The 26,237-nt window shown below is 40.8% G+C and overlaps 1 protein-coding gene across 2 annotated transcripts in view; it reads right to left on the minus strand.

Moving 5' to 3' along the window:
* Nucleotides 1-8,905: 8,905 nt before the first annotated feature.
* Nucleotides 8,906-26,237, minus strand: part of FUT8 (fucosyltransferase 8) — a 131,726-nt gene continuing 114,394 nt past the window's right edge. For both annotated transcript variants that reach the window (XM_040975437.1, XM_040975438.1), the window contains 4 exons: nt 24,368-24,614; nt 22,842-23,018; nt 19,259-19,409; nt 8,906-9,881 (listed from right to left, as the gene is read on the minus strand). In XM_040975437.1, the coding sequence (XP_040831371.1) occupies nt 9,564-9,881; nt 19,259-19,409; nt 22,842-23,018; nt 24,368-24,614 (893 nt within the window). In that variant the 3' untranslated portion in view covers nt 8,906-9,563. The remainder of the gene's footprint in view (nt 9,882-19,258; nt 19,410-22,841; nt 23,019-24,367; nt 24,615-26,237) is intronic.

The following is a 26,237-nucleotide window of genomic DNA, read 5'->3' on the forward strand; positions in this document are numbered from 1 at the left end:
TCTGAGCAGAGTGCTGTGCAAGTGCAGAGGGCAAGAATTGCCGCTGCTCAGGAGGAGGCGTGTAAAGAGGGTGATGACATCATCTGAGCTGCTGTCACAGTGTGCAGAGCTCGTGTGACCTCAGGCCTCGCAGCAAGCCTCCGAGGGAACCACTGGTATTAGTTTTTAAGGATATCCATATTTAGAAGGATAAAATCATACAGATTAAAGTGACAGTGTTTCAAGCCAAACAGCCCGAGTCTAGACCTCTCTAATCTATGCTCACTTGGCTCATTGAGTCATGAAGAATGAATTTGTGGCCACTCTGTGACCTCAGGCCAGCCTTTCTCACTTTCACAGGATCTGCGCAGACTGAGCCCGGGGTCAGTCCCCCAGCACTGCCATGCTGACTTGGCATCTGCTCTGTCTATGACTCAGAACTGTGGGGCTGCAGGGTAGGAGCAGAACCTAGTCTCTATGCACTGGCGCGTGCTGCTCTACCTCGGTCCTAGCGCCTGAAGAATGGGTTTTGGGAGCTGAGAAATAACTACATGAGTCTCCTCCATGTCTAAAACTGGTAGGCTTGGGACCAGCACGATAGCCTGGTGGCTACAGTCCTCGCTCTCCATGTGCCGGGATCCCATCTGGGCTCTAGTTTGTATCTGGGCTGCTCCACTTCCCTTCCATCTCCCTGCTTGTGGCCTAGGAAAGTAGTAGAGGACAGCCCAAGGCTTTGGGACCCTACGCCTGTGTGGGAGACCTGGAAGAAGCTCTTGTCTCCTGGTTTCGGATTGGCTGGGCTCCGGTTGTTGCAGAAACTTGGGAAGCGAACCAGGGGACAGAAGATCTTTGTCTCTCTTTCTCTCTGTATATCTGCCTTTCCAATAAAACTTGATAAATCTACAATAAATAAATAAATAAATAAATAAAATTGGCAGGCTCAGGGTAGATGTTCTCGCTCAATGGGTCGTCACCCACATCTGGTGTCAGGGTGCCTGACATCGAGGGCTATCTTTGTTGCTGATGCTGCCTCCTGCTAATGCACTTCCCGAAAGGCAGCAGACCTGAATGGAATTCCAGGCTCCTGTTTCAGTTTGATCCAGCCCCAGCTACTGCAGGCACTAGGGAAGATGAACTAAAAGCACAACTCTCCTCTTATTTGGGAGCACTGAATCCCAAATTCAACAATCAATTAATAAGGAGAAAAAATTCCCCCTTGAAACAGCCAAAGGAAACACAACTTATTTGTCCCGACCTCCCTATATCACCTTGGGTATCCTTTAGCATCTTCATTCTTCCTTGCGTGGCTGTTCCTGTAAGTCATTTTGGCTTAGTAGTCTGTATAGCTCACTTGTCAGAAGCTGCTGAGGAAGGCTAAGTAAGACAGGCCCTTTCTGGCCCAGTTAGCTCCTGGGCTTCCACTAAGCAATGACCTCTGGTTTTAGCGCTACCTTTTTTGGGGAAGGCGGAAATATAAATGGCCTCCAGGGGATAAGAGACTCTTAGTCAAAAAGAAACTGAGTGTTGACAGCTCTGCTGGCTTCAAGCTCTCTCTAATGAGAGCTCAAGACACCTTAATGGGTCACTAACCTTGGCCTAGACATCCTGCCTCATATTACTACCAGCACACCACTCATTCTTAATGCCAGACAAAGCTATGAATGAAACACTGTCTCTGTCTTCCACTTTCCACTCTCTCCAACTTGTAGAAGTTGGAGTGATTCATATGCAAATGGGCTGGCAAAGTAAAGAAGCTGCTGTATGAAGAGTCCTCATATATGCATATAATTCCAACCACAACTCCAGTCACCTGCAGGTGACCCTGGGTTCTCTGAAACTCAGCCCTGGCTGTTGTGGATATTTGGGGGAATGACCAATGATAAAGATCTTTCTTTATCTTTATGTTGCTCTGCCTTTAAAATAAATAGCCATAATATTACTTATCTCATTTAGTACTGTGAAGATGAAACATGTTAAAATATGTAAGCCACTTAGAAAAGTATCTGGAACATGGCAGATGGATAATAAATGTCAGGTTTTCTTAGCTAAGATGGTATGATACTTAACCCCAAAGGGAAAACGTATACATTATATAAGGGCAGGTCTGTGAAATTGAAAGCAAAACCAATTTTAAAATCCATGCAGTTTTTTTTTTTTTGCACAATAAGCATTTTCCATATAGTATGAAAAAATGTTTTGCACCAAGATACTTCTAATTCTAGTTTTCCATAAACTTCTTGAAGTACCCTCCACGTGCAAGATAATGCATATTAAGCACTTGGTGTGTCTGACACACATTTGGAAGTCCGTCTGTACACAAGGATTACCAGTATTCCAACAAGTTCAAGTGTAATTTTTATGTTTAGCTATAATTTTCCACTGCAGCCCATATGTTTCAAATTTCTAGTTGAATTGTAAACTCTTCAAATGGATTTCATCTCTTCCAGACCTAGAATCAACCAGCTATAGAACCATTCAAATTATTCAAAATACGATTGGAGATTTTGTAGAGTTGTTAGCTTTTCTGAGACAATTGTGTGTGTCCTATCTGATTCTCTAGAACAGCAGCTAGAAGCATCTCCATTTTAAAGTACTTGGGCCTGGAGAGATGGTCCAGCTTGTCTGAAATAACAGCAGTTGGCTGTAGAGCAGGAAGTGGGATGCAGACCTACCGTCTCCAAGCTGTGTCCTGTTCATCAGTTCACATTGCAATGGCAGGTTCCTGCACATGGTCGGACCAGGGTTGTCGCTCATATTGTAAACACGATAGATTTGCATATTTGTTAAGCAAGTCTCTGATGGACAGTAGTGGGGATCTTTTGTCAAATAATTGCCTTAAGAGGCATCTCTATCCAGTTTCCAAGAAAGGAACCCTAGGAATTACGACGGCCCTAATCTACACCCACAGCCACAGACTGCTTTCTGATGATTCAGTGTTTTGGGATGTTGAATTCCCTGCTAGAATCTAAATGATGGCACTACTTATAACAGGGATCAGCAAACCTTTTCTACAAGAGGCCAGACAACAAGTATTTGGGGTTTTTTTGGGCCATACAGTCATATAGTCAGTCTTCTGTCACAGCTACTCAACCGTGCTGTTGTGGCTTAAGCGACCACTGACATTACGTAAATGAATGGAAGTAACTGTGTCCAAGAAAACTTGACTCTCAACAACACACAGCTGGCACAACTTGCTGATCAATCATGAAACGACTCTGGTTTTAATTACATTGATCATTTCTTGAAGGGACAGTGTCATATCAGATGTGATGTCAAATGGAAAATTTGGACATTAGCGCTATCTGATGTCAACCCCCTTATTCCTTAATCTCAACAGAAATCTCATGTTCTCATGCTTGGCAGTGCGACCTTCAGAATGTGGTCCTCATTTATGAGATATTTTGCAAATAATCTGACATGCTTAAATATGACTTCGAGTACAGTGAAGGGGACCAGAAAGGACTCCTCCTGGACATTCACTCACCCTTCAAGTTCTTGAATGTGAAGAGAAAGTCCCATCTAGTCTCCTAGAGGATGCTTGCCCCACACCCCGACTCTTGGCCTCCAGGGAGACCAACTCTTCAGGTCCCTTGCCTATGTGGCCACAGATTCCTCTTCTTTTAGGGTAGCTGAAAAAAAAAAAAGCTGTGATTGTATTAAAGTAGCTTTACCAGGAGATAAATGTGGGAATGAAAGCAAACAACAGAAGGAGTTTCCAAATATAAAAAGGTGAGGTTAGACAACCTGCTAATTAGGTGAGGAATGGTCACTCCATTGTCACTGACTAGAAAAAAAACCCCGCTACCTGGTCTAGCAAAACAGGCCAGTCCTGGTTTCTCTTGGGACCAGGTTCCTATTGAAGCAGCTCCAGCTGGCATCAGTTTTGATTCTATTACAATCTCACGCTCTACCATGACTCTTTTAGAGAACATGGATGTTATTGAATCCTGTGTTATGTGCTTGAGGTCCACAAGCCCGGATGAGAGAGGGACCCAGCATACAAAGCTGTCACAACACAGCTATCCTGGGCTTCCTATGGTACTTCTGTGCTCAAAATGAGAGCCAGCCAAGCAGTTTTCTAAACCAGGGGGACAAATGCAGCAAAAGAGTCTGCAAGAAGTAAATAGGTCTACCCACCCAACCAAGCCCTTCTAGAGATATATCCTTGAAATCAGAAGAGAATCTTCTTAATCTAGTCCAGAGGCTATAAACTAATGGAACAGGGACCCAAAGTAGCCGCAGATATTTTATTTGGCCCTCTTAATGTTTCACATGCCTTTTTGTACTGCATTCTGACTCTGGCCACGTTATATATATATTTTTAAAGATCCATTCATTTTCTTTAGAAAGGCAGATTTACAAGGAGAAGAGACCGAAAGATACCCCAACCACTGTTTCCCCAAGTGGCTGCAACAGCCGGAGTTGAGCCAATCCGAAGCCAGGAGCCAGGGGCTTCTTCCCGGTCTCCCACACGGGTGCAGGGTCTCAAGGTATGGGCCATCCTTGACTGCTTTCACAGGTCACAAGTGGGAAGCTAGATGGGAAATGGAGCAGCCAGGACATGAACTGGCACCCATATGGGATCTTGGGCATGCAAGGCGAGGACTTTATAGCCACTAGGCTATTGCAAGGACAATAGTTTGCTGAGTAAATACATGGTAGCCACTCCCTACAGATATGTGGAACACAACCAAACAGCACATTTTCGGAAATCCTGAATAAATCCAGTCAGTTCATTCCAGAGATGAAGACAATGAAGCTATGAAAAACTGGCCTGCCCACATTTAGTGACAGAGTCAAGATGAGAAGCCTAATGTTGTGAATCCCAGTTCAGGGGTTGTCAGCAGGTACTACTGACGCTTGACAGTCTGAGATTCAGGAACATTGCCAGCTTGTTGGCACTGCGGTGAAAGGAAACGAACTCGGCGATGCGTTTTCCATCTCTAGACCTGCTGCCCTTCATTTCCTTTGCAATCCCCTCACTAAGACTAGCTAGGAACTCCAAGTCTCAACATTTCTCAGGCTGCGGATCACACCCACGGTCTGAAGAATCTGTGCTCTCTGCACAAGGGCTGCATATTCTCAGCCTCCGCCAGCGCTCTCAGACCCAGCTGGGGTTTGAACACTACTTTTTCTCTCTTGTTAATGGCCTTTTCTCTTCCTACAACAGGCAGCTGGGGAACAGCAGCCTCGTGGGATAGTACTGTGGGAGGAGAGGTTAGTAAGAGCAGTTGCAGAAGACAGGAGGTTGGTAACAGGTCTGAATTTTCTTTCTGGCTCTCTTTCCAAAGCATCAAATAGACATAGCCAGAGCCTTGAACATACTGCTTTCTGAAAAGTGGAGGCTCTATCCGGAGTGACATAATTTACATAAGACACTCTTACTGTGCTCTCCTTAAGTGCGGTGACAATCATTTCTAAAAGTCTAGCTGAAATGGACATGGCTGAATAGTACCACAAGCTCATTATAATTCAGGCCCATACATATTTTACCTAAAATTCCCCAAGGAGATTTTTTTTTTTTAAATCTTGGAGATGCCAATGACAAGATGATATTTAATTGGGATAGAAGTGTATGAAGAATGGAATAGTAACAAGGGCATCCACACGAGCTCATTCTGTGTAGAGGCTACCGGAGGAACACAAGATCATCTTGTTTGAGAAGAGAGAACATGTGGTAATGGAACTGGACTAGAGGCTACAAGGCTGACCAGCTGAGCAAAGATTCGAACTCACATAGAGAACCAACAGTCAATGTTCCGTCAAAGAGCAAGCACTCAGATATGTATAATGTCCATGACAGTTAAACACAAAGAACTTCCCAAGGCCTGCTTGTGCTCTGGCGAGAACCCCGAGAAGCCCCTCTAAATATCCGCAGTGGAGATGGAATCGTCTCCTTTGTGCTCCACTCTGACACTGTAATTCTAAAACCCCCAAGAGTGTATTTAGCATAAACTAGGATGTTCTCAAATTGCCAGTCACACTGCTGTTCTATATAGCATCTGTTGGTCCTACTATACAGTTTTCTAGGAACATACGTGAAACATCAGGTGGATGGCTATTGCCAAAAGGGACATGTCCTTCCCCTCAAGTGAGACAGAGGAAAGTGCTAGATGCACCACACGGGTCCCCATAACACCTCCTGGCCACTGAATGCACAGTGATTGTATTCCTTCAGAACAAAGTTATGAGGGCAATGACTACGCTATGAGGTAGTTTCTCTCTTTTAATTCTCAACTCTTAGAATCTGGGGCTATTCATCCTGCCAACTTTACTAAGAGGGAACCCAACAAATATGCTTGGTCCTATGTAAGAGGAAAAACTAAAGCTCACAGCAACCAGTCTCCTTTTCATGTTGGACACAAAGAAATCCTGCATTAATGCATGAAACCCTTTCACAATAGGGACGAACTTGCTCAGCACTAAGTCAGGCTCAAGTGAAAGGACTCAGAAAGCCTTGGTGGGATTCTGGTTACTGCTTTGTCACTAACATGCAAGGTTTTGTTACCTACAGCCATAAGCCCAAGGCTAATAATTTGGTTCCAATCTCTTTCAGAAATGAGCCTTCTCACAAAACCCAAATTCACCTAACCCAGTACTGATCACTTCATTAGAAACTTAGCCTTCCCACTATGGCGGTGTGTATGGAGGGAACAGTGGTCATATACGGATGATTGTTAAAATGAGAGCGCTGAAGAGATTCTCAGAAAGCTCTGTTCGGCTGTACTTTTTAGCCAGCAACATCTATGAATTTAACCACTGGGTTGGCTCATGGTCTTCCCTCCCACTTGAAGATACCTACTGCTTGGTTAGTAAGCCTAGAGTCCAAAGGTGGTCTGTCATGGAACTAAACCTCCTTTCTCCTCTGCCTGAAGAAGCATAGGAAACCCCAAAGTCAGAGCAACAAATGGGTGCTGGCAATTCAGAGGGACAATTTCAGAGAGCCAAAGAAGGTATGCCCCAAATTCTGTGTGGAAACCTTACCCAAGACTTTGGCCAACCTCTTAACTATATGCAAAACAGACTCCAGCAAAAGATAAAATAATTGAGCTGAGATTTCAGCTGCTGCCCTAAAAGACTATAATTTAAGTCCAATAAAATTAAATGCCTTATCTCTCTGACACACACATACACCCAAGCACTTTTCAAAGGATGCAACAGGATCTCCAATACAGACATTTATAATATTCAAACCACAATCTGAAACTGCTAAAAGGACTAAAAAATTTTGACTCATTCTAGACAGAAAAGAGATCAATTCTGAGATTACTGAAATGTTTAGCTTACAAAAATGAACTTTAGGGCAACTATTCTAACAACTTTCAATGAAATAAGGGAAAATATTTGTAGTAAACAAAGAGAAAAATCTCAGCTGAGATATGTGAAGGATTAAATGGAGGTTCCAGGACCAAAAGCTACTCCAAATCAAGTCTTTGTCTCCACACGGGAAATGGTCCTTATTTCTTTCATATATTTGTTCTTTTATCCTTTTACCTCTGGAACAGGGTCAATTTACAAAAAGAAGAGATGGATTTTCTTTTAATTCCCCCCCAAGGGCATAAATCATAATTATTGATGTTCTGATGGCACATGAAGTAGAGTGAATGCAACTCATATTCAAGATTACTTCTGCTCAGTTGAAGGCAGTTTCCACTGACTTTCATCTGTACCAAAACTAAATGGAACACTGCTTACTGACAGCAGCGGTGGCAGTTTTGTTCTTTTGGAGTCTTGACTTTAGCAATGAAAAAAATGAAGGAACACTTGGATTAGATTACATATATGGGTATTATCATTTACTGAGACACGAAGGCCAGAGCTGTTTTTCTTAGATTCCTAAGATGTCACATCAAGCTTAACAAAAACAAAAAATTTCCTTTGAAGGCAGAACATGTGCTATGAAATGCTATCGCACAGCATATTGGGGGCAGGCTACTAGCAAATACGTACTATTTCTATGAAGACAAAAAAGCGATCAGAGGAAGAATGAAGGAATGAAAAAAACTATCTTCTGAAGTGATTACCAGATTATCAAAAGGAAATATATGTACTTTTAAGATTTATTTATTTTTATTAGAAAGGCAGATCAGATTTGTGGGAAGGAGACAGAGAAAGATTTTCCATCCGCTGGCTCACTCTGCAGTAGTCAGAGCTGAGTCAATCAAATGTCTGGAGCCAGGAGCTTCTTCCGGGTCTCCCACGCGGGTACAGGGTCCCATCCTCTACTGCTTCCCCAGGCCACAAGCAGCTGAATGGAAAGTGAAGCAGCTGGGACATGAACCAGCTTCCAACGAGGATCCCAGTGCTTGCAAAATGAGGATTTAGCCATTGAGCCATTGAGCCAGGCCCTAAAAAGAACTATTTTGAAGAGGCAATTTCCCTTCCCACCACCCCCCCCCCGCCTTTTTTTGCCATTAAATCCCATGCAGTTTGAGATACAGATTTCAGAAATAGAGTTAACTTCCTAAACCCCAGGTCCCTGGAACCCTCAGAAGTAGGGCATAATAGGAAAGGACATAAATTGGTCCCCAGATGAAACAACTGGACTCAAATAAAAAATATGCTAACCACAAGAAAGATTGCCAAGAAACCCTAAAACAATTTTAGAAATGGAAATAACAGTTCTTTTGAGAGCAAGGAGTATCCTTATTCCCTTCAGTTAAAACTATGTTCAAAATAAGAGAACAAAAGTTCCCAGGCAGCATTCTCAACTACTTAGCATGTGCACCAACTAAAACCAGTTTTCAGTATTAAGATGAATTAATACTTTTTAAAAAATGTTAAGACCTGATTCATCATTGTATCAGAAACAGAACAAAGAAGCCAAGACTGTAAAACTCCTTTTTTAACAGTTCTTTCACTATAAAGCTAATCACATCATCCAATAATACACAAGTTTAGAAACTTTACAAAATTCCTCTTTTTAAAATTTATTTTTTGTTATCAAAGAAACTGTCCAGAAACATTGAATACTAAAGAATTTGTTCATGGCATTGCTTTACAAAAGTTCCTAATAGAGTGAATATTTATTTTCTGATGTATCCTTCACTTATTAATGATGAAGTGGATGAACTGATATAATTACTTAAAAAAAATTCCAGACAACCTTATAAAGGGGAAATACAATCCATTCTCATTCTGGATCTGCTAACTGGAGTGGATTCAGTGGTCAAAACATCACGGCGGATGAAGAGTCCTCACAGTACGGAGTTGTTCAGTTCTTCCCAGGAAGTCTTTCAGATATAGGCACCATGTTTGAAGTCTCGCACAAAATGTCTGTGTCACTTAAATTACACAATGTGGCAGTGTTTGTTTCATGGGGACAGAAAATTGAAAGGGGCAAAGTAGAAAAAACGATGGTTTGCCTGTTACGTGTGAGTACATTACTGAACTGTGCATGGGCTGGAGGGCATTTCAGCCCTTGTTAAAGAGGAATCCCACCGAGGAAGCATCGCAGTTCCCAGGGCTTGCAGTGCAGGGTTTCTGCTGGTTCAACCATGCTGTCAGGTCTGGCCTTCTTCACCTCCGGGTTGGCTGAAATGGTCTGAACTGAGTTTGGGTGTCCATCTCTCCTCAGCTGAATTTTATTTATCAGCTTCAGGATATGTAGGGTACTTAACTGTTTCTATCTTTTCTTGGACTTTGTAGGAGGGATAGAGTCCCGTCCTTCCCAGTTTTCTGTTGACACCTTTAGAGTATCCATCCCAGTGATTTCCAGCCACACCAATGATATCTCCAGGCTCCATAGCGATTTCATTTTCAGTTCGAGGATGGTGAGGATAAATAGCAATCTGGTTGTGGGCATTTTGGCCCCCAAAATAGTAGATGTCATCTAAGGAATGGAAGTTTGCAGATGCATCAGGATGCAGTGTTTGCATGATTTCATAAGCAACTCGACAAACCTCGGGAAAGAAAGAAAACACTACTGTTAGCAGGGCACGCAAAGCCTTTCCTCGTGGCGTCTGGGACTCCTGGCGGAAGAGCAGCAGGTCCTAGCACAGCTCTCACCCGCTCCTCCCCGACGATGGCACACTGATCCACATCTTTGGGTTTGCATCTTTTTAAAATAAAATTTTTTTGGAAACAAATGTTCATAACAATTAAGATCTCAGGAAAATACATGTACATTTGTATGATTTGGCTAACAAAATTCTCTTTCATATTCTGAATACAGAACTTAGGTCAAACATTCCTAAATTTCCAGTTTAGATCATCTTAGTTAACAAAGTTTTATTTTCCTATATTAATACTCTGCCACTGATTTAAGATGAAACCACCAATGGTAATTCCTCATCTAACCAGTGGGAGTTTAGGACTAGTTGGCAGTCTTTAAACTGAACAAAATGAATTCTGATTAGGTTACTCCACACTTCATCATCAAGAATCTGAATTTCAGAAACTTGAGGGAACAGTTCTCAAGTGCTATAGGGAATTTTCAAATTAAATTTAGACAGTAATCTTATACATTGAAACTATAATACAAGGAAATTAAGTAATTTGCCTAAAGTCTAATATTAGAATTTCAACTAGACAGAACCAAAAGAATGAAAACTTTGCTTTCAAGTTTATTCAACAGCAAACCAACTTTACATCCGGAATGTCACAATACAAACGAGTTCACTGGTAGAATACTGACATAATAAAATGAGGATCAAAAAGAGTTGAAAATTTTGAACTTCAAATTCAGTCAAAGGCCAACAAGCAAACCTGGCTTGGTAGCCTAGTAGCTAAAAGTCCTTGCCTTGCATGTGCTGGGATCCCATATGGGCGCCAGTTTTAATCCCAATGATCCTGCTTCCCATCAAGCTCCCTGCCTGTAACCTGGGAAAGCAGTTGAGGACAGCCCAAAGCCTTGGGATGCTGTACCCATAGGAGAGACCAGGGAAAAGGCTCCAGGCTCCTGGCTTTGGTGCAGCTGCAGCCGTTGCAGCCACTTGGGGAGTGAATCAGTGGATGGAAGATTTTCTTTTCTGTATCTGACTTTGCAATAAAATTTAAAAAAAAAAAGGCGTATAAGGAAAACTAAGGAGTTGTGTGCTGCATAATAGCATTTTGGTCAATGACATACCGCAGATAAAATGGTGGTCCAGTAAGGTCACATTGCCAGCCGATGTCTATGTTTGCATAATGAAGTAATCATGCAATGTCACATTTGTCAGGATATATCCTAGTAATTAAGATATACCAGCTCCAAAAGCAGGCTTCCTTAGGTGTTTTCTATCATGATCTTCTGTCATTAAGATACTATCATAATGATCGTTTTATAGAGGCATTGGTTCAGTGTTACTCCACTGGAGGTGGGAAGCTCAGCTTTGACCCTGGACAATCCGCACATGCCCGTAACTGCTCCATGCAGCTTCTCTTGCCAGTTGCCTTCTGCCTGTTCCCACCACACCAACACAAAGACGGACAGCCAAGGGCAGCCTCGGGCAAACCCGAGTCTTCTGCACCGTGTGTCTTACTCTTAGGATGACACAATCTTTGCTATGACAATGAACTCTGATGTTTCTTTCCTTCTACTCTTACATGTTTTACGCTCATGAAAACAATGACATTCTTTCTTCTACTCTGAGGGGACCTACCTATTTTATGTTTCAACATAAGTATTTGTTAATATATTAGCGTTGGTGGGTATGTTTTCTAAAGTAAAATAATATTTAATGGTAAAAGTTTCAGACACAAGGTAGACCTGGATGAGCTTGGACTGTGGGCACCTTCCATCACACGAGGGCTCATGATGATGGCACTGAGCTTAATGAGCACAAGCTATGCTGCAGGCGCAAGTCTTACTGTGCCCACGCGCTTCCCCAACAAACCTATTAGGCTGATTCTATTATTACTCACTTTATGGATGGAAAAATTAAGTCAGAGAAAGATTAAATTTCCTTCAATCAGTTTAGGAAGGACAGAGCTGCAGTTAGGATTTCTCTAGCTCTAGCACATGCATTCTCAAACACGCGTAATACTGCCTTCAGGTATCTGTTGACAAGGCTGTTTGTCCATCACAGGCTCTGAATAAAAATCTGCTGAATGAGGGCCAATGTTGTCGGCACAGCAAGTCCAAGTGCTGCCTGTAAAGCCAGCATCCCACCTAAGTGCCAATTCAAGTCCTGGCTACTCCTTTTCCAAACCAGCTGCCTGCTAGTGTGGCGGGGGTCGGGGAAAGTGGAAGACGGCCCAAGTGCCTGGACCCATGCTATCCATGTGGAGGTCCAGGCTTTTGGCCTCGACCTGGCCCAGCCATGGCTGTTGTAGCCATCTGGGAAATGAACCAGTGGAAGGTAATGTTTTCCTCTCTCTTCCCTCTCTCCGTTTCCTTTTCTCCCTCTGTTTCTCTTTCAAAAAAAATACACAAATCTTAAAAAGTCTGCTGGATGAATACTGCTTTACACAATGCTAAAAATCGATTCCAGTAAAGGAAATTCAAGTCCTTAATCTTAAGGGTCCACACATAACATTCTGAGTAATTAAAACTTTGTCCATATTAAGAATATGGCATTTTAACACAAAAGACTAGGAAGATTACATACTACAAGGCTAATGTTTGCGTTCAGTCATCCTAAGTTTCCCCTTGAAGCTTTACACGTTTAAATTACACAGCAGGTAAGTGAAGGCTTGTGGCTGACGCCAACACTCAGGCTGAACACTTGATGGAGAGTTAGACTCTGAGGGGCGGTATGTGGCTTGCAGAGCAGGGGCTGGCCTCACATAGTACTCTTTCCATCCCTCTGTGTCAACATGGCACAATACAGTCCTCAGGATATCACAGTGCACATAGCAGTGAATAATGTAACTACTGCCAAAAACCAAAACAAAAGCAACTGGATTTCAGGAAACAATTTTAAAAGGTGTGTGTGTGTAATGTTCTGTTTCATTTTTTCCCTTAGACACAGCCTGGTTAAGGATGCATGAGCCTTCAGAGTGTTCTTAGAGTGAATAAGATCTTGCTTTTGTCAAAAATAAACAGGACTGGTAGCTCTCCTAGAGTGAAAAGTTGTAAACAGGTTCATGTCTTGCTGGGTCTGAAACGAACTGCTTTGCTGTGTTACACTAAGAACAAGATTTTCACTATCATGTGAGGAACACGTAAAGCATTAACGCCAGAAGGGATGTACAGTGCAACGTTCTGCACTGCAAGCTCAAGTCCCGCTGCTCAGAGCCCCCGCAGGAGTCTCCGGCTCTGCCTCCCATGCTGTTCCTCTCATACTCTCACGTGCTGTAGGTCCACGGGCCACAGCTCTAGAAATTCCTACTCAGAGACACCCAGTCCGGAATGAAGTTAAAGAAGATCTTGGTTCTGCTCTGTGGGCCCTCCAAAAATCTGATTTAAGGTGAAATGAGAATAGTCGTATATAGATTTTGAATCAGACACAGAGTACTGTAAGAGTTGGTTAACTGCCAGAAAGGAAATATTTTGCCCTATAGTGATTTTTAATAATTGAAACTACTGAATGATACTGATTGCCTTTTAAACAATGTTGGCTTTAATAATGTTAAATATTGGGCCCGGCACGATAGCGTAGTGGTTAAGGTCCTCGCCTTGCACGCGCAGGGATCCCATATGGTTGCCTGTTCTAATCCTGGTAGCTCTGCTTCCCATCCAGCTCCCTGCTTGTGGTCTGGGAAAGCAATCGAGGACAGCTCAAAGCCTTGGGATGCTGCACCCATGTGGGAGACCTGGAAGAGCTCCTGGCTCCTTGCTTCAGACTGGCTCAGCTCCAGCTGTTGCGGTCACTTGGGAATGAACCATCAGATGGAAGATCTTCCTCTCTGTCTCTCCTCCTCTCTGTATATCTGCTTTTCCAATTAAAAAAAGGAATAAACGAATCTTAAAAAAAAAAACAATGTTAAATATTTTGCTTATCTGTAACTAAGCTGCCAACTATTTTTATTTCTGTAATCATAATTCCTTTGTGTCATATTTAAAATGATTTCATCAAATAAAATTACAAAGTATATGTTTCAAACACAGTCAATTTCCAATAACACACAAGATTAGTATATTGGTAGAAAAGTGTAAAATACGATTGCACAGCTTTCAAAATTCACTTGATGCTCTTAGTAAATGCTACAAATTCCTTCTAATTTTTATATTAAATCCCAAGGACTGTTATCTTCAATTATGAGGCTGTTAGGGCAAACTTGATTTTGGTTAATAGTGTTAATAAACAGCAGCAGTAACAGAATCAGAGTAGAGCCAAAACATCTTTTCACCTAATCATAGATCATTTCTGGACCTCATTTATGGATATAAAAACCAAAAAGTTTGGAAGCCCCTACACTAAGGGGAGGGAGATTTGTTGTAAAGCTTTATGAGGAATACTGACTAAAGCAGCATTACAGCCACAGTGCTTCAAACACTGCACCTTGCACCTTTCCTTCCAGCATGGCATCTTACACTCTCCTTCTATTATCATCATTGTTCATGATTGACGATAATTTCTTCTCCATTATTGTTATAAATTCCTCAAAGAATCGCACATAAGAGAGAATGTTTACATGAGTAAGACTTAAGGACGACCAAAGTAATTCTGAAGAAGCTATTGAACTTGTATCACCCCCAATCATCTCTTAAAATACGAGATTATCATCAAGTTGGAATTGGTATCCATGCTTTATTCAGGAATGAGATTTGGTTCATAGTGTCTGATCTCTTCTTCCACTCTTCTGGATGTGTGGTTTAGTGCCCCTTTGCCCACTTTCTAGTATTCCGGTGGCATTTTCCTAAAGCTAACAGCACACAAACTCACTAGCAACTGATACAGCAAATGCTACAATTCATTCTTTGCGAATCAAGAACTTTTGTTTCTGAAAATTCACTTATATGGCAATGTTCCCTTCCAATATACTAAATAAAATGGAGTTGAGGTGGTAGATGGGTATGAAAAAATTTCTGTTCTGAATGGTAATAGTTACTCTCATTTATGAAGAATTATTGTATCTGCCCAATTCACATGATAAACGGGTAGTCCCTAAGCATTACCCCTACTCATAAGCAGAGGTAATGGAGTCCTTGAAGATCTGCTTCACATGTCTCCTAAAATATGACACCTGAAATGGAGCCATGTGAGAAAGAGCTGCTGAAACCGATCTGTAGCCTTTCTTCAGGCAGATATTCCTGTAACTGTACAGCAGCCACCATGTTCAATATACTGCTGAGTACTATTGTCAGTGCTCTTCCTGTAATAGCACCTCAATCCTCACACAACAGCATGCAATTGGCACTACTAATTACAACTCTACATGCAGAAAAGAAAAAACATACCAATAGTCAGAGACAGGCTCAGTAATTTGCTCAAGGCCACACAGCCACTAAATAGTCAAACATTGGTCTCCAAGCCAAACAGTTATCTGCCCAGAAGAATTAGTGTCTGGCATTTTGATAGAGTCAGGGACTTTTCTCACGCCCTACTGGTGGGGATATTGAGGTATTTCTGGGGCATTTTTCAAACAATTCTGATTTACAGGAAACTTCTACAATCCAATGCTGATTTCATTCATGCTGCAGAATTAAGCCTGTATTAAATAATCCTTGAATAAAGACATCTTCAAATAATATTGAGGCTACAAATCAGTCCGAAAGTTATCATTGATTTTATTTACATAAATCTAAAATTAAAAATTTCAGATAAGACTCATGATAATGCAGCTTATCTTATTTAGTAAAGTGTATTTTTTTGCGGTTCCATTTTTCACTCCTAGGTCCAGTGTTGTAGTACAGCTTGATAAGGAGCCCTGTGTAGTATCAGCATCTCCTACTGAAGTGGGTTAAGTTCTGGCTGCTTCACTTCCGATCCAGTTCCATGCGAACATACCTGAGAGTGCAGCAGAAGAAGGCACACGTGCTTGGGCCCTGCATCCACATGGGAGACCAGAAGGAAGTTCCCAGCTTTAGCCTGACGCAGCCTCAGCTATTATGGCCATTTGGCAGGTGTGTCCGGGGTAGGGGTGGTAAACTAATAAACGGAAGAGCCCTTTCTTTCTGACTCTCCAATTCTATCGCTCCACTTTCAAATAGAATATTTTTATTCTGAATCCTATAGAAAATATTTTGAGATATTTGAGTCTATTTTGGAATATAAAACATTGCTTGAGTTTTGCCTCAATTCAAATGAGGAGAAACTACTTTGAGTGAATTTCATCTAACTGCCAAGAGCTGTTAAAAATACACAAACATGAATCTCATTTTTTAAAAGAGATTTACTTAATTTTTTTTGGAAAGATTTATAGAAAGCAACTTGTAATTCTGTATTCATTGCAGCACAATCAACGACTGCTAAAACATGGAAACAAATTAGATGCCCACTGAAAGAGGACTGGATAAAGAAACTGTGGTACACCGACTCTATGAAATACTACTGAGCTATCAAAAAGAATGAAACTCTATAGTTTGCATCTAAACGGGCCCAACTGGAGACCATTATGCTAAGTGAAATGAGCCATATCACATATTGCTCTAATATAAGACAACCTCCATCAGAAATGCAAAACAAACAAACAAAAAGGAGAGTAAACACACCATGTAATGCCACAAACAAAGGATGTAATGAAGACCAGGCTACTCGGAATCAGGGAAAATAAACAGTAGGCATCTCTACTAAGGAGTGAAGGTAGACTCCCAATGAAACTTCCAAATAGACCTAGACAACAAAAACTACAATCCCTACTACTGACCATGCCAACCATGTCATGAGCCATGAAAAGAGCCAAAAGTTAGAACCATTTCTTTTTAATCTCTAACTTTAAGTGGTTGTACCTGGTGACTCTCAATGCTAACACAGCTGCAGGGTTGTTTTACTCATCTTCTTAGGGAATAGCTCTTTCATGTTTCAATTTACATTTTGGCATCAAATCTATTTTTGCTGTGAATTTTGCCTTTTTGCACTTCCTAGTCATTTGTATCTTTTCCAGTAAGTCCTTTGGATTCATTAGTTGATCACCACAGACACTTTTTGATTGCTTGTAAGCACCTTGAAGCTGCCCCTCCCAACACTGTTTTTGCTGCATCTCAGGGGAATAAGTTCTGTTTTCTTCTGTCATTTCTTTAGCGCTACATGGGTCATCATTTTCTACAAGAAAGTTTTTTATTTTCTTTTTTATCACTCTAGTGATGGTATTTTTGTAGCATGTTCTTTAACTTCATGTTGATGAAAATTTTTTGTTTTTTTTCCCTGTTGTGGACTGTGTTTTCTGGCTCTGTATTTAAGGGGCTGTGTAATAGAAGTAGAGCAGGGACCAGCAGGTCCAGATGTGGAGACACAGTGCAGTATGTCCCTCTGCATCTAGACCAAAGATGGACTCCCAGTAAAACAGTTGAAAATATCCTGACAGTAGGAGCCAAGAGCTACGAGGTCTCCCTTGTGGGTGCAGGAGTCCAAGGACTTGGACCATTCTCTACTGCTTCCCAGGCCACAAGAAGAGAGTTGAATTGAAAGTAGTGCAGCTGGGACATGAACCAGCATACACATGGGATGCTAACACTGTAGACGGAGGATTAGCTTGCTATGCCACCATTCTGGTCCCTCCCACCCCCAACCAACCACCAAAAGCATTACTTATTTTATATTAATGTATATTTTTTGGCAATTATTATCTAGTTATTTCTTGTGTGCACTTTTTGCTTATTAGAGTCTAACTAGGGTGGAATTGTATCTTTTTTTCCCTTATGATTTATTTTTTATTTGTAAGCCAGAGTTATAGAGAGGAGGAAGAAGTGGAAGAGGAGGATGAGGAGAGAGGAAGGAATCTATTCACCGATTCATTCATTTCCCAAATGGCCACAGTGGGCCAAGGCAAAGTCAGGAGTTTGATCTGAGTCTCCCACATGGGAATAGGGGTCCAAGCACTTAGGCCATCTTCTGTTGCTTTCCCAAGAGTATCAGCAGGGAGCTGGATCAGAAGCGGAGCATCCAGGGGATGCCAGCATCACAGGTGGAAGTATGCCACTAATATGCCACAGTGCTGATGCGAAGAACTACAATATCCTTTGAAACCCCCTGTACACCTACCTCATTTATAACTGGTCGAATGAACTGCTCAACAATATAGACAGAAATTAGCACAATAAAGCTTCGAGTACATATTGCTATGCTGATACTCCACAGGGCAAATAAGGCTGATTAGACTACTCATAAAAACACTCAGACCAAACCTGTAACCCTTAATTATTTGCAGCAATTAAACTCAAAAAGTGACTGTGATACTAGACTGCTTAAATGTAACATACACTTTCTTGCTCGGCAGAAATTTGAAAAGAAATGACACCTACTTCTTTTCCATAAAGCAACCAAGTGAGGCAAAATGCTAGGCATTTAAACCTCACAGCAGCAGTGCAATAATGTGTAGAAATAGATGGATTCTCATTACATATTGACTGTATGCAAAATAAGAAGGTATTAAGTAAGCTTGATTACTTGTGGTTCCTGCTAAATGCTGTGAACAAATCAAGTACTTTGTATGCAACTCTGATCATTGGTTTCAGGGGAGATGTATTCAGTTGTTGGTTGCAAGCAAGTAAACATTCAATGAACAATTAGTTACTTCAAAGAATCTTTTAGTTCTTTCACAAAAGGGGTAACTGTTAATTAAAGGAAAATTGTGCCATAGGCATGATCTCTAACACACACAAACACACACAATTTTTCGTGACCCTGATATGACCAAAATGTATTGCTTTTTTGGAAGTGTGGGTGGCAGGGGGAAGCTGGGGGCCAATGCAGCACAAGGGGTTAAGGACACTGTGGTATCCTGGTATCCTATCAGGCAGTGCCAGGTTGAGTCCTGTTTACTCCACTTCCCACCCAGTTCCCTACCAATACTTCACTTCCTCTGAGAAGCACAGGATGTTGGCAAAAAAAATATGAGTTTCTACCACACACATAAGGAGACTGGGGTGGAGTTCCTGACTCCTGGTTTTGGTCTATTCCAGTCCTGGCTGCTGTAGCCATTTGGGGAGTGAATAAGTGCAGTTTTCTCTGTTACTCCATCTTTAAAATAAATAAAAACTATTTAAAGGAGATGCTGTGTGGAATGTGCTCAGCTTGAGAGCTAAGATGCTCATGTCCCAAAGTGACACCCAGCTCTGCTTCCTGACTCTAGCTTGCTGCTAATGCAGACTGCGGCAGGAAGTAACAGTGATGCCTTCCGGCTCTTGGTTCTCTCTGCAGGTGTTAAGGAAGTGGACCAGCAACTGGAAATACTCTCCAGCTCTCTTTATTTTTAATTTAAAGGAAAGATAGGATTTTAAACAAATAAATAAAAATGTCCTGCTGCCACTTACCTGGGATGAAAAGGTACACACTAGGAAGTCTGCCTGGGAGAGAAAATGTATATCCAGAATCACACCTCGAAGTGAATTCTCTGTGTAGCGATTGTGCAATCCAGCTGACCAAGAGATAGAGTTATCACTAATAAATTCATAATTGGGGTACCTGAAAAAAGAATTAAATTTACACATCATCACTGAGATGGTCATATCCTATCAGAAGACAGACTGGTTTCTTGATTTAAAACAAAAACAAAAACAAAAAACCCCACTTTTCTTTCTACTATGAAGGAGCGCTTTAATTACAGCATTCATAGAACACCTGACAAGGCACTTTTGCATCCATCGGTGCGGCAGAAACCTTCCTGAAATTTACTGTATGTGAAGTCTTGCTAGAGAAAATCATATAAAACACACATGAATACACCAAAGTGTCCTTCCTCACCTCACGAAGAGTTGAGAACTGAAGGTTCCTTCGTCTCTTTGTAAGGACTGACCTCTCAAGAGATTAGTCATGCTCACTGACCTCACACTTAGGATAAAAATATCACAATAAACTTTCATTTACACTTTTAACATACAATTTGTGATCTTTCAGATTTGGGTTAGATTTTGGAAATGTCTTCCTAATTGATGTGACAAGTTAATAATACAAAATGTTATGACACATAATTTAAAAATTTGTGAGAAATAATAGTCTCCCCTAATTACCATTCTTACAGAATCATTTATTCTTAGCCAAAAGTGGCAATAAAAAGACATTCTAATATATGTACAAAAAAATATGCTATAGATTGCTTCAAAGGAACATGTTGGCAGTCTTGCTTGAGATAGGCTATGTGGTTAAAATATTAAACCAGGATATCTTTAGAAAGTCTAAGTATGTTCAAATAATTCTACCTTGAATCAGAGATGTAACTGTTACTGCAATGTAGAATGGAACATTTTCTAGTGCATGAAGTACATCTTTTTATATGGTTGAGCTATAAACCTTGGTAAGTTACATGAAATAAATGGAATCATTGTACCTACTTAATATAACTTTATAAAAATTGTTATATCAAGTGATATATTTTGAAGAGCATCAGGCATGTGGTAAATGCTCAGTAAATATCAGCTATGTTTATCCTATTGTATTCTTCCAGGTATCTCCCTGATTTCATTCCTTACTTCATCAGATCTCAGCCCAAATATTACCTTACCAGTGAGGATGATTCTGGCAATCTTCCAAGATAAAACAGAAATTCGAAGAATTTGTCACCAGTTAGCCAACCTTACAAATGATATTTAAGGATGTGGTGCATACAGTAATAAAGAAACATAATCAACATTATGAAAGGATGTGAAGGCAGGAAACTTTCTAGCAAAAATGCAAAGGATATCTAAATAAATATTTATGAAAAATGGCAGGACTGTGCTATTATTTACCACAATTACCTTGAATATAAATAGAACAAACACTAACTGAACACAGACTGGCTGCACGGATTAAAAATATCACCTATCCATATGCTGCCTACAAGAATTACACAGACTGAAAGGGAAAGGTTGGAAAAAGATATTCCACACAGGTAGAAACCAAAAACAAACAGGAGCAGCCAGTCTAAGAGCTGACAAAACAGAATGAGGAAAAAACTATTACAAGAGACTAAGAAGGACATCACATAATGATAAAGGTATTGATTGAACAGTAGGCTGTGACCATAGTAAATGTATATGCACACAGCACACACACATATGGATGGCATCCAGCCATTTAAAGTGAATATTAGTGCATTTAAACGGAAATATGTTTCAAATCAATTACACTGGGGAACATCAATACTCCACTGTCATCAATGAAAATTAGAGAAAAATTGACAAGGAAAAAAAAAGCTGATACACACTATTGACCAAATGGATGTAATTGATATTTACAAACCGTTCCATACCTTGATGAAAAGAACGTGCCTGCAAGAGTGCTTGTGAAAAACTTTTTGTGCTTTGTTCTCAAAAGTTCATTTAATTAATTCCTAACTCCTATGTTAACTCATTCTTATACTTGGCTGGTGAATTTCTTGGTCATGTGTGTGTCCTTGTGTCTGTGGTTAAGTGCTAGGGGAAACAGAGAACCTTAAAAAGGCAAATAAATTTGGATTTGTAGGAGGCACAAATGCAATTTAAATTGCTATTCAATGAATTGGAATAATATCTGCATATTTGTGACAGAACAATGGACTAAGAAATATTTATCAAATAGCTGAACAGCTTACTGATTAAATGCTAATAAAACGTTAAAACGTTTTCAAACTTATGAGACTGAACTAAACACAAGTCAGTTTTTACTAGGTGCTTCCTAGAGTTAAGCATTGTGTGCAAAGGCCTCACAATTTAGCAAAGCCAGCAGAAGCAAGAGCTCTTTTATGATGGACGAAAGCATGAAGGACACAGCACAGCAGTGGGCTCAGGGACAATCCTGAGGAGACGACACCAGAACAGAGCTGACACAGCACTGTTTTCTATTTTGCCACATGCTTCCATATACTGTCAATATATCCTTCAGTTACCGACTGTAAATAAAGGCCACTCCCAGGCTCAGTCTAGTGTTTTAAAACAAAGGAACACGATGAACTATTTTTATTTTGTTTTTCTCTAATAGGCCTATACATTAAACTGGAAGAGTGCTTATAAAATTGTGTGTGTGTAATTTGTGCCTCAACTAGAATAATCCTATGTTAACTAATAACAGTATGACTCATATTGTGCAACTGCCTGTTCCTTTACTACCCTGGGGATTCCAGAAAGCGGGGAGGATCCTGCTTATCAGGGAATTCCTAGCAATAGCACAGAGTTTAGCATACAGACACACCCTCAAAACAGAGGCACTGGACAACACCTACCAGCAGTCTTTATTCCTGAGATCACTATACCTTTCTTTAGTATAACCAGACATTTTTATAAGACCAAAACACTTCATCCTTACATGTGTCCAGTTGTGCATGATAGCTAGTGAAGATAGTTAGATCTTAAAGGGCAAGCACAGTTCTATACAGCTTGTCCATGATACAGACCGAATGTATCCCTCCACAACTCGCATGTGGAATCCCAAGCCCCTGTATGACTATATTCGGAACACACAGGAAGATGGTGGTGCCTACAGGCTAAGAGAAAGGAGCTCAGAATTAAATCTATCCTGCCAGTTCCTTGATTTTGAACTTTCCAACATCCAGAGATGTCAAAGAAAATGTCTGTCATTCAAGCCAACTAGCCTTAGTGTGTGGCATGTTATAGTAGCTCCAGCAGATTAGCAGATTTTGGTGCCAAGAAATAGGGCGATACTTTTAATGACGGGAATAAGGATCACATGTGATAAGCTGAAGTCAGTGGCATAACTGGTTTTGGATTTCTTACTGTAAAGCACTGCCAGTTACAGCTAACAATATATGCTTTGATTAAACTACTAGCTATACAAATATGAATTCATTTGAATTTCAAAAATCCCAACCACTGCTGATAACTATTTTTAGATTATCATAACAACAATCACAAGTGAAGAGAATTTATGATTCTACACTGAAGAGAGAACCCCATTCCAGAATTACTAGTTGTTTTAACTTACTTTGTTTTTGCTTCCTTCAGTAAGGAAGGGTCATCTGTGGCCAAATACACTCGTTTTTTGTCCACTTGCATCCTGCGTGCGAGCAGCTGAAAATGTTCTTCAACATGCACCATGTACTCCTCAATGGTGTGGAAGGCCGCTTCTGTTCCCACCTTGTCTGTTCGTCTGACGTGGACTCTGCAACAGAAATCCAGATTCTGCTGAAACACCCTGAACCACCTGGCTGCTCTCCAGGCAACCAGTCTAACCCCCTGCTCTGATGACGTTATGGCCAAAGAAACCAATTTTGCTTTTCCTTTCACTTTATAAATACTGTATTAAAGATTTAAAACAAAATACATACTCTAATATATTTTCATGTTAATCGGTACAAGAGGAATTAGAAAATAGTTTTTAAGAATACTTTCTTAACAGAAAGTTAAGTAATTGGTATATTGGGAATAAATGGGAGGTTCTAGAATTTCATTTTGTACTAGGAAGCAAAACAGCAATAAACTGTCCAGAAAAAATTAAAGCATATAAGTTTTAAGGTTTTTTGAGGTCAAAATGATACCAGGATTCACTGATGTTACTCCAAAATGCTAAAGCTACTGTCTGTAACTCTGATGCCAAGTTTTTTTTCCTTTCCTCACTTTATCCTGCTATGTAAACCCAGTCACTGTAATTGCCTGCTTGTACAACTTATGTCTAAGGACAGCACAGATCTGGAAGGATTTTTCTTATAGCACCATTAAGACATGCAAACCTGAGAGGGTTTGTTGCTTTTCGCTCTGTCAAAGCAGGTTAATGTAGGACTCACCTGTCCCTTCAGCAAAGCCCTAACTGTATAAAATAGGGTCAGACTTTTATTGTCTTGCACTGAAGAAACACTTAGTTTTATAGCATTCTCCTCTCATTTTGGTGCTGTCAAAGGAACTTTAAAGAAAATAACAAGTTATAGTTTATTTCTTCAATTAAAAGACTTTCATGATTTTTATTCCATCTTACCAATTATGAGGTCTAGCACATGAGCAAGTCTTTTTAAAATAAATGTGGAGCAAGAATTGATTTCACTGGTGTAATCCTGCCATCTTCATGGTACTGTCCTTCACATTCCAGTTGTGAATATAGTCCAGATGTGGATGCTATCTGTGCTATCCTATCACCTTTCCTACGGCCTTCTTCATCTCTGCTGCTCTAGTGAAATCAGAATTGTTCTACAGACATCAAGTGGGGCACAAAGAAGAATTTTACGAAAAAATTCTGTGTATCTGAAGATGTGCAGTGAAAATAAAAACAAACAAAGGAAACCTGTGATGACAGGAAAAACCCAGAGGCAGCAGTGGAGCACTATGAAGCAGTGTTCTCAGCAGTTCTGTGTGAGCCAGGAAGGAACAATCCTGCACTTTAGGTGGGAGTCTGGAACGTCTATTCTCTGGGGGGTTAGGCTATATAGTAAAATTATATATTGTAAACTTCACAATGCATTGTGAAGGTACAGAAGCCTGTTACCATCTATCACTCTGTAAGATAAATCAGATTCTTACCCAATGACTGGATGCTTGAAGCCAAGCTTCTTGGTAGCTTCTTCTATTTCCTTTTCCAACCAAGGCTGCGGGCGGATCAAGTATTTGACAAACTGCGACACCCACCACACAGCGGGATCACCATGGAGTCGGAGGAGTCGGTCTGCAAGGTCTTCTGGGACAGCCAAGGGTAAATATGGAGGCCGAGGGTGCAGACTGTCTACAATTGGGAGCTCGACCACTTGAACATTTTTGTCCTTTACCTCACCTGGCAGAAAAGTAAAGCGCATCGTTACCAACACCCTGGATTCGCCACACATCTACTATTCAGTAAGAACTCTGGGTGTCTGCATCTTCACAGCCACTCTACAGGCACTTCAGTGGTCACTTTTAGAAGAAGCTAAGTGACTTGTCCAAGTGACAGAGCTGAAGTTCCCATTCATGTTGATCAGTGCCTTAAGTCTATAGTCTTTTCCAAAAATGTTTGTTGTGAATTTCTGTAGCTAACACCTCATGTCACAAGTGAGTGAAGTACCCAGCTCCCAAAGTGTCTAATCAAGGAACAGTCACATTGCCAATAGACAAAGCCAGTGGCTAAGGTCACCTGCGTGAGAGATCTGGAAGAGGCTCTTGGCTCCTGGTTTGGAATTGGCTCAGCTCCAGCTGTGGCTGCTGCCTAGGGAGTTAATCATCAGATGAAAGATGTTCCTCTCTGTCTCTCCTTCTCTCTGTATATCTGACTTTCCAATAAAAACAAATAAATCTTTAAAAAAAAATTGGGTACTTTTATCGGATATGAACCTGTAACAGTGTGACAAGAGTGAACTGTGTCTTAATTTAAGCTTTAACAGTCTCCCGTAAATCAAGAAAAACTGGGGTGCTTCCCCTGATGGGGACATAATCTTGAGAAAAGTTTATGTATGAAAGAGAAAATAATGATAAAAAGGGGTAAAAGTAGTTCTCTTACTGTTGAAAACCAAAGACAGGAAGAAAAAAAGACCCTACTCACTCATCTATGGATATAAATTCTGTTTTCCATTAAGCAAAAACAAAATTAGTATTACTGCCTTCTTTTGATGATTTCTTCCTAGCAATGTTCTTCTACATGTTTAGGGTTACTAATTTCAAACTTTACTTACATGAAGCAGTACTAACCCTTCTTGTTGCACAAAGGCCTTATCTTCCTTACAGCTAGTCCTATTAACAGCTTTCAGAAAATGGAAGCCACACTTACACTTTCAAGACACAGGACTCAGCTTATTTTTGTTATTTATTTATTCATTCCCTTGTTCAAATATTTATTGAACACTATGTACAAAACACTATACTTGGCAGAGTATACTGTGACGACATAGCTATTCTTTGCCAAGTAACTACTACTCAAGATTTTCAATTAAAAAATCTCACATAGGGGCTAGTGCTACAATGTACCCGGTAAAAACACCACCTGCAGTGGTGCCATCCTGTATGTGTGCCAGTTCAGTCCTGGCTAATCCACTTCCGCACTTGGAAAGCAGCCGAGGATGGCTCCTTCACCCATAAGGGAGACTCGATGAAGAACTGGCTTCAGCCTGGCCCGTCTCCGGCCATTGTGGCCAGCTGAGGAGTGAATCAGTGGATAGAAAACTGATCTTTCTCTCTCCCTCTACATCCTCCTGCTTGTAACTTTGTCTTTCAAATACATACATGATGGCTCAGTGGCTAAATTCTCACCTTGCATGCACCAGGACCCCATATGGGTGCTGGTTTGTATCCTGGCTGCTCCACTTCCCATCCATCTCCCTGCCTGTAACCTGAGAAAGCAGCAGAGGATGGCCCAAAGCCTTGGGACCCTGCACCCATGTGGGAGACCTGGAAAAAACTCCTGCCTCCTGCCTTCAGATCAGCTAGG

This window comes from Ochotona curzoniae, unplaced genomic scaffold (genome assembly GCF_017591425.1).
Source record: "Ochotona curzoniae isolate NIBS_2020 unplaced genomic scaffold, NIBS_Ocur_1.0 contig_2688, whole genome shotgun sequence".
Lineage (NCBI taxonomy): Eukaryota > Metazoa > Chordata > Mammalia > Lagomorpha > Ochotonidae > Ochotona > Ochotona curzoniae.